This window comes from Etheostoma spectabile, chromosome 17 (assembly GCF_008692095.1).
Source record: "Etheostoma spectabile isolate EspeVRDwgs_2016 chromosome 17, UIUC_Espe_1.0, whole genome shotgun sequence".
NCBI classification, from domain to species: Eukaryota; Metazoa; Chordata; class Actinopteri; order Perciformes; family Percidae; genus Etheostoma; species Etheostoma spectabile.
The window spans coordinates 22,574,633-22,583,225 of NC_045749.1; the positions used below are offsets into that span (position 1 = coordinate 22,574,633).

The window sequence follows — 8,593 nt, forward strand, 5'->3', positions numbered from 1 at the left end:
CAGAGGAGCTGGAGACAGGGACAGACACCGGCAAGACTTTCAATTTAGCAATAATCTACCGCGAGACCTCCTCCCCGGCCAGAGCCACGGGGTCGACCGATATAAACAAATCCACTAGGAGTGGAGGAGAAAGTCTAGCCCACGATCGGGGATTAAGTCCTGGATGAGTTGTCCCTTGCGTGTCAGTGAGCGGATGTTGAGCAGAGAGACGTTGAGATAGGTGATGTCACAGCTGGTGGCGGTGCTAGCCGACCGGGCTAGGCGGGCCAACACGCTGTGGTCAACAGCCCGGTTGGTAGAGCGTGGAGGGCGACGAGAGCTGGACCAGATGGACTTCATAGACCTTAGTGGTCCCTAATACTGTATCTGAAGTCTCTTTTATATAGACCTTAGTGGTCCCTAATACTGTATCTGAAGTCTCTTTTATATAGACCTTAGTGGTCCCTAATACTGTATCTGAAGTCTCTTTTATATAGACCTTAGTGGTCCCTAATACGGTATCTGAAGTCTATATATATATATATATATATATATATATATATAGATAGACCCACGGGTCACCCTCTATTGTAAATGCTTCTTGATTTCTCTCTTTGTCCAAAATGTGAATGGCTCTTTTCCCCCGTGGCCCTAGTGGTACCGTTGCAGTCCTGAGCTGCTGGGAGAATCCGTGCGACCCGTGTTTGTCCAGAGCCACCTGGACTCAGACACCAAGGCTTTCCTCAAGCGGAGCGGGGAGAAGTCTGGCTGGCTCTTCACCCAGCTCTACCACTCTTTTGCATCAACAGTCCTAAGCCCACTGGTCTCACGCACCTCCATTAACGGGTGAGTAGTACAGACACATCTTTAGACCAATTTAGCCTACGAAAGTGGTTTGAAGTTCATACATGTGCGCTGGTAGTGTTGCATCCTCCCCCTTGAATCAGACTTAAAGCGCTTGCAGAAGCATAAATCCACCTTTTGTCTCTGTTTCCCCAGTAGCGTATCTTCCTCTGATGTGTTCTCTGTCTCCAGGTTTCTGGGTCGCGGTTCTATGTTTGTGTTTTCTGAGGAGCAGTTCCATCGGCTACTCGGCATCGGCCCGGATTGGAGGGCGGACAGGCTCCTGGACCTCGGCGCTGGGGACGGAGGGGTCACAGAGGTGATGGGAGCCCATTTCAGAGAGGTCTATGCGACTGAGGTCTCATTACCCATGAGATGGCATCTCCAGAGGAGGAATTACAAGTAGGTAGTAAATACCAGGACAGATTAGATTTAGTTTCAAACTCTCAATAAACAATCTCAATCCAGTGCACTAATTCCATCAGAACAACAGATTAATGGCGTACTCATCATTCTGTTGCTCTGGGCGGCTCTTCTCTAGCAGAAAGACTGTTGCGTTCTCTAATTAATTCTGTCGCTTCCACTTTTCTCTTTTTCGTTCGATGTTAAAGGTTTAGTACGTAACTCTTTGTATAAAAATAAGTTTTGCTCAAACTGCGTGTGTGCCTGCGTGTGTGCGTGTGTGTGTGTGTGATAGAGCAAGGGTGAAAGTGAGAGAGTGACGGCGATCGTCTTTGGTGCATTTAATGACTAGAGTCCTAGTGAGAGAGACCGAGTGTGTCCCTGTGCTTTCTGACCATGATGAGACCTCTTTAGCAGGAAAAGTTAACCCTCTCGCACTGAATGAAGCCAAATCCCAAAACGTAGGCCACGACCATTTCTACGCAGAGTTTGTTCTTGCAAAATCATAATTGGAACTTCTTCTGGGGTTTTTGCCCGATCTGCCTGAAACTCTGCATACGGCATCTTCACATGGCCCTGACAAAAAGTTATCAGAAGAATTTTCCTTGATTCAAAAATGCCCAAATTACAAACACATATTCTGTAGCTACTCGTCTGGGGGCAACTCACGCCGGGGAGGCTTGGGCTCCGTCATAACTGCTTGCAGTACTAATTTTTTTAAAAGTTTTTTTAATTTTTAAACTAAAAGAAATGAACAACACCTTCTGAAAAAGTGTAATTGTACCATTAGAAGTACTGTGTTGCCATCTGAAGGCTGTTTTCCTGCCCTGCCTAGGCTGCTGGGTATAGATGAGTGGCAGCAGACGGGGTTCCAGTACGACGTGGTCAGCTGCCTGAACCTGCTGGACCGCTGTGACGATCCTCTGCACCTCCTGCGGGACATTAGGCTATCGCTCGTTCCCAGCACAGGGAGACTCATCCTGGCTGCGGTGCTTCCCTTCCAGCCGTATGTGGAAGTCGGTAAGTTGAGAATCGGTTACCTCCTTATGAACTATATGATTTCATAAACATCCTCTTTAATGCCAAATCAAACCATTCTGTCTCAATTTGTTCTTAGGAGGAAGATGGCAGCGTCCCAAAGAACATATAAAAGTAACAGGAAAAATGTGGGAGGAGCAAGTGACCAACCTGTCCAATGAGGTTTTCCAAAGGGCGGGGTTTGAGGTGGAGGCTGTGACCCGGTTGCCATACCTCTGTGAAGGGGACATGTATAACGATTACTACGTCCTAGACGATGCCGTTTTTGTCCTCAAGGCCTCAGAGGATAAGTCTACCTGAGTCCCAAATGCACTGTGGGAACATCAGAGGCTTTATCTTTAACTTTATCTTTGTAGGTTGGTCCTGGGTGGATTTTAGTCCCATTTTCATAATCTTCATTCATAAAACACAGTATTTCTGACTGCATTTCTTTAGAAATGGTGTCAGCTGTGAAGCTCAGGTGCTGTAGTTCCTCCATTTTCCAGCCATATTGTGTGACGGTGATACCTCTACTTTCTAAGCAAAAAATAACTGAATGGCAGTTTGCCTCTGTTGAAATGCCACTAAAAAACAAATCCTCTAGGTCATATCTTCATCCTGTTGGTGTTTGTTCCATAAAGTCTGTTATCTGTGGGAGTGTTTACTGTTAGGGTTTCATCTTTCTGTAATATTAACGGGAATAATCATGGATGAGTTAGCACTTTAATTATTTCAGTTTCTAACGCAAAGTCTCAGTGTATGCACATACTTGATTCCTACATTCTGAATTTGGCCTTTTGTATTTTAATGCTGTTTTTTTTAACTTGCTATTAGTTAGTTATAACCAAAATATGAGGCCTTCTTAAAGCGAGACTATGTGTCCGTTACCGAATAATGTTTAAAGCGGCTCTACAGTTTTAACTTAACCTTTTAGTATGGGCTCAGCTCGCCTGTAACCTCGGCCGAGGTCGCAACAGAGAAAGTTCCAGCTACTATACACAACTTTTGCCAATGGAAAGCCAAAAAAGATTGTTTCCAAGTGAGTTGAGTTGGGTCGTACAATGCAGTGGAAATCAGGCAATTGTTAATCAGCTGTTTGTTAACTGGATCAGTCTGCTGTTTCAGGGTCCCCCCAGTGTAGTGCAAGTCTCTGGGAATTAGGTTTGATGTGTTTCTAAGACATTTAACTACAGTTAGTGGGGCAGCTCAGTTGTTAACTTAGTTATGTGTTCAAATATCCAGTTAGCTTTTAGCACTGACTTAATGTAAGGCACTTCAGAACCTGTCTTATAGCTTTTTAAATCTCAATTTCGCAATATTTGTCCGTGATTCTGTGATCGCAGAAACTATTGGGCTCTAGAATAATGCTGCCATCAGTCTGGGACTGGCCGCAGCCAGGCCCTCAACGAAAAAAGAGACAGGCTGAACAACTTTTCTGGGGGGAAACCCTGTGTTTTTTTTGGCTGAAATACAGCTGCAGCTGGAATTGAAGTTACTGGTGGAATGGCCCAAATGCCGTAGAGCTGGGGGACGGGGGAGGGGTTCAATGGGTCACTACCCCTACTACAAGCGACCCCCTTGGACATTATATGTAGTCATTTGACCCATTGTTAAGTGATTGGTGCAGCTTTAATGCTGACACTGTGAAACTGTAGAACAATTATAAAAAGCCGTAAAGCTGCCAAACTGACAGTTCCACAACAATATCTACTGTAGCGCCAGTTAACCATCGTTAGCTACTGCTAGCACTGTCGCAGCAAAACCCCCGAGTGTATTGAATTAAGCAAGGATGGGTTTTATTACTTTGGAATTCAAATTTTTAGAGGGAGACATGATGTAGTCTTTTAAAAGTTACATGGTCCTGCTGCACAACAGACTATTAAAAAGGTGCCACAATTATTGCAATATTTTCATTGAAAGTGTATTACATGGGTTCCAGAATAAAAATAAAAAACTACATAATTTTCTGCATTTCTCAGCTCATTTGTCCATGTCACTGAATGAATGTGATGTGTAATTACTTGATTGAGTAGATGATATTGTAGACCTGTCAGTGTGAATTAGGCTAAATCCCATTTCTCCATCTTACCCCTAGCCCTTGAAACCAAGGGGTAAGGGCTAGGGGTGAAAACGTACCCCTATGAAACGGGACACCACTTGGTTACATCACCATACAGTATTGATCACAAACTTCTAAGATGCTGTCTATGTCAATGGAGTGAATTTTGACAACGGTGTCATATGCATTTATATATTTATATATATATTTCTTTAGTTATTTTATGTTCACTTTGGTGGTGCAGAGGCAGATGTCAGTTTGTAGCAGTGAATCCAAACAGAGTTCCTTTGTAAACCTTTGCCCAGGGATGGAAATGACGTGTTGTGGAGCTAAACTCAATGCATTTTAACATGCAAAATCAGCAACACGCCACCATGTTGGAAGTAGATAAATATTACTCTGTCCGTGTGACGTCCTGTATTTCCTCCACCTCCACACCGCTCATAGCTGGGATGAATTTCCTGGTGCATTTCCTTGTACATGGCAAGAGGAGACTCGCATTTACATTTTTTTCCATAGAGCTTGGAGGCAGCATTCGTATAGCTTAATTTATGCAAATTGTGCATCCTTGTCTTCTGATTGGCTGAGCGCACGAACGTTTCCCGTCTTGTATTGGGTACTATTGTCTTGGCCACGTCCCCAAGCCACGTCGCGCTTTGCTCGCCATTTTCCTATTTTCTGAAGCCAGAATCAGTCTATTCTAGTGTCACGGTGTCAACTCATACGCTCACCGTTACCGGAGACGAACGGAGCTCTTATATATAGGGTCTCACCTCTGCCGGAGCTCCCATAAACATGAACATTTTCCGGCTAACCGGCGATCTCTCCCATTTAGCAGCCATCATCATCCTGCTGCTAAAAATATGGAAAACCAGGTCTTGTGCCGGTAAGTAGTCGCACAGCTTTACTTCCTACTACTCCCTCTTTGCACATAGTGTGTCCTGTCGTGTAAATGTACAGTTTAACTATACTAAAACATGTCTTTTGTGAAATGTGTTCGGTAAGGTTAGACGGAGCTCGTTAGCCACTTCTCGGCTAACATTAGCCGACTGGCTAGTAACGCTGACATTAGCTGGTGCTTTCTGTCACTGGAACGTTGCTAGGTGCGACGTGGAACTTGAGAAATGCTCACGTCAGGAAGAAGTACCTGTAAAGTCCAGCTAGCAGAAGCTGTGTTGTTAGCTAGCCTGTGCTGTGTAGCGGGCCCCACAACAACGTCAGGTAGGGGCCACAAGGGGACCAGACTGAGGGCCACAGCGTGTGTTGGTTGGGCCTCGACATTTTCAATGTTGGGAAATGTGTGCTAGCTTCACGTTTCACGTCGGCCTCACTCATGCCCATACGTTACGTTAGCGCAGTGACCTCTCTGACGTGGCAGCACTAAGTAGTTGACAGTTGGAGATTCCAAATCACTGAATATATGCTTTCGCATTTGCACTGCAGGGGAATGGTTGATTGTTGGAAGCACCGTTAGTGTTATCATGCTGAAACCTTGCTGCTCTTCCAACGGTCAAAGGTCAGGGCTGGATCACTGCAGGACAGGCAGTCACCTGAGTTATGTCGTTACTGCTGTACCCTGGAGATCACAGCAGATAGCTCTACATGCAGCTCTATCTTCTTCTAGATCTGCTGTTCTAAAAAGTTGCATATTGGACTTCAGTGTAAATTTCAACCAGCTATGGCTGTATATGATGTATTATACCTGATAGCACTAGACTACTTCTTTTGCTACTAATGATGTAGCGATCATTGATCATGCCCCCCCCCCCCCATTCCTAGTCTGACGGTGGGTGTGACTGAGGTGAATGTGTTGTCACTTGCCAACACACCAGAAACACAGAGGTTTGCTACAGGTGTGGAGTCACACTACCAACTCCTTATTAGACTACAGTGTAACTTTATTACCTTTTCATGAACATTTTTTAGCTTGCAATTTAAAGTTTTATCTTAGTATTGGCTCTGATATTTCATAGTTATTGTCTGTATCAGGCTGGCTGCAGAAAGTGAACACTGGATTACGAATTAATTTAGTACCAGCCAAATTCTGGCAAAATAAGCAACAACTCACCGTAGCTGTGTATTGATATGGAACTGAGCGTTAGGAGCTCTCCATCTTTACTCTCCTCCCTCGGCTGTTTTTGATTGGCTCGATAGACGCGACTAACAGCATCTACAGTTCAGAACCTTTTTTAGTAAACTCTGTGAACACAAACAATGTTCTCAATACTGAGTCCATGTGTAGAGACCCTGGTGATGCTGAGTGCATGTGTAGAGACCCTGGTGATGCTGAGTCCATGTGTAGAGACCCTGGTGATGCTGAGTCCATGTGTAGAGACCCTGGTGATGCTGAGTCCATGTGTAGAGACCCTGGTGGTGCTGAGTCCATGTGTAGAGACCCTGGTGATGCTGAGTGCATGTGTAGAGACCCTGGTGATGCTGAGTGCATGTGTAGAGACCCTGGTGATGCTGAGTCCATGTGTAGAGACCCTGGTGATGCTGTGTCCATGTGTAGAGACCCTGGTGATGCTGAGTCCATGTGTAGAGACCCAGGTGACGCTGAGTCCAACTTAAACGTGGCACTTCTGTCCTAAATATGCCTTTTAACAAAAGTTTGACTTGGGTACATTCACAAAAGACCCTAGGTTGCATTTTACGCTTTAAGAGTATATTCCATGAACTATCTATTTTTAAATGTCTGTTTTTGGGATGTTTACATGTTTGCGTTGCCTCTGCTGTCTCTTCACAGGTATTTCTGGAAAGAGTCAGGTTCTGTTTGCCTTGGTGTTCACCACTCGCTACCTGGACCTGCTCACCTCCTTCATCTCTCTCTACAACACCACCATGAAGGTGAAACACTTTCACGTGGCTACTCATTCTTATATCCTGTCGCAATTAACACACAGTCTTAAGGCTTAACTAGTACACCTAGCCAACACACCGGTTTGCTAAAGGGTGAAGGTGTCCAGCAAGATGTAAGGGACTTGTGTGACATTGCTCCTGTTTGTTCCTTTCAGATTATCTACATTGGGTGTGCGTACGCCACTGTGTACCTGATCTGCGCAAAGTTCAAGGCAACTTATGATGGGAACCATGACACGTTCAGAGTGGAGTTCCTGGTTGTCCCCGTTGGTGGCTTGGCTTTCCTGGTCAACCATGACTTCTCTCCTCTGGAGGTCAGACACACTGTGACACCCCTTTCATACAGCAGCCATGCTGTTGTTTCTGAATGTGCCGTTAACCTCCGTTCATACCAGACAAATGTCACATGGCAATCTCTGGTTGTCAACTGTAGGCAAAGTCAAGTCATACACAGATTTATATGACATCATTACACTATAAACGTCTGTCTACACACGTCACTCTGTTTTATTCGCTAGGTTAAGTTTGGACTTACAAGACAGTTGGTGCAACCGTTTCCTGACTAATACATGACCCAACCTGACCTGATGCTGTTTCATTCAAGAAAAGGATCTGTGCTTGCTTTGAACAGATAGCCAGGCTTTTTTCACAATGAAAGAACAACTAATCTGGGAAGCACCAGAATATACAGTGGGTCTACACAGGATTAGGTTACCCTCATGCCCAAGTAGCTTCTAATAGCCAATCAGCCATTTTCTGTTTGGTTTAAAGGGCATTTTCACGCCTGCGCTGTTTAGTTCAGTTGAATCGAACCACGTGGTGCTTACCAGCTCGGCGTGGTTTGTCTGGGCAGGTATAAAACGAATCAAATGTTCCTCTTACAGAACTAGCCTGTGTTTAAGCTCGCTGTCTCTGTAGTTGGAGACACCAGCAGAGCTAGGTCTCAGTGAGCAGAGCAGACATAGACGAGTCGCTCACAAAACAATGTGGAAAATGATTTAAATGAAATGAGCCGGTCGGAGCATGGAAATGAGTTTCTTGATAGAGTGAACATTGTCACGTGGTTTTAAATGACATATTTTGGTATGCTTGGATTTTAATCCTATGTGAAACAAGACCAAACCAAGTTTACAAACTCATCAACTGAATCGGACCAGAGAAAATGAACTACAGGTGTGAAAATGCCCTGAGTGTTAAGGGATAATCCATGCCAGGCTAATGAAATGCTAAGGCAACACTTGCTGGGTGTTTGAAATACATGACACACACAGAAGAAGAGACCACTGATGCACCTTGACCTGAAACTTTATCCAGTAAAACTACTAGTGCCCCAGCAGGATTCTTGCCCACGGCCATATTGTTCCATTGGAGATGATAAAAAACTATACAAATGCATTTAAAATCAGTCAAAATAAATCCGTTCCCCATTACTTA

At 44.6% G+C, this 8,593-nt stretch overlaps 2 protein-coding genes across 4 annotated transcripts in view; both read left to right on the forward strand.

The window, feature by feature from the left end:
- Positions 1-4,203, forward strand: part of mettl9 (methyltransferase 9, His-X-His N1-histidine) — a 5,725-nt gene extending 1,522 nt beyond the window's left edge. For all 3 annotated transcript variants that reach the window (XM_032542026.1, XM_032542024.1, XM_032542023.1), the window contains 4 exons: positions 635-825; positions 1,015-1,224; positions 2,060-2,244; positions 2,342-4,203. In XM_032542026.1, coding sequence (XP_032397917.1) covers positions 635-825; positions 1,015-1,224; positions 2,060-2,244; positions 2,342-2,562 — 807 coding nt within the window. In that variant the 3' untranslated portion in view covers positions 2,563-4,203. The remainder of the gene's footprint in view (positions 1-634; positions 826-1,014; positions 1,225-2,059; positions 2,245-2,341) is intronic.
- Positions 4,204-4,918: 715 nt separating this feature from the next.
- The window catches only part of kdelr2b (KDEL endoplasmic reticulum protein retention receptor 2b), a 5,742-nt gene continuing 2,067 nt past the window's right edge, over positions 4,919-8,593 (forward strand). Inside the window, exons 1-3 of the mRNA XM_032542038.1 lie at positions 4,919-5,186; positions 7,047-7,147; positions 7,315-7,473. Coding sequence (XP_032397929.1) covers positions 5,096-5,186; positions 7,047-7,147; positions 7,315-7,473 — 351 coding nt within the window. The 5' untranslated portion in view covers positions 4,919-5,095. The remainder of the gene's footprint in view (positions 5,187-7,046; positions 7,148-7,314; positions 7,474-8,593) is intronic.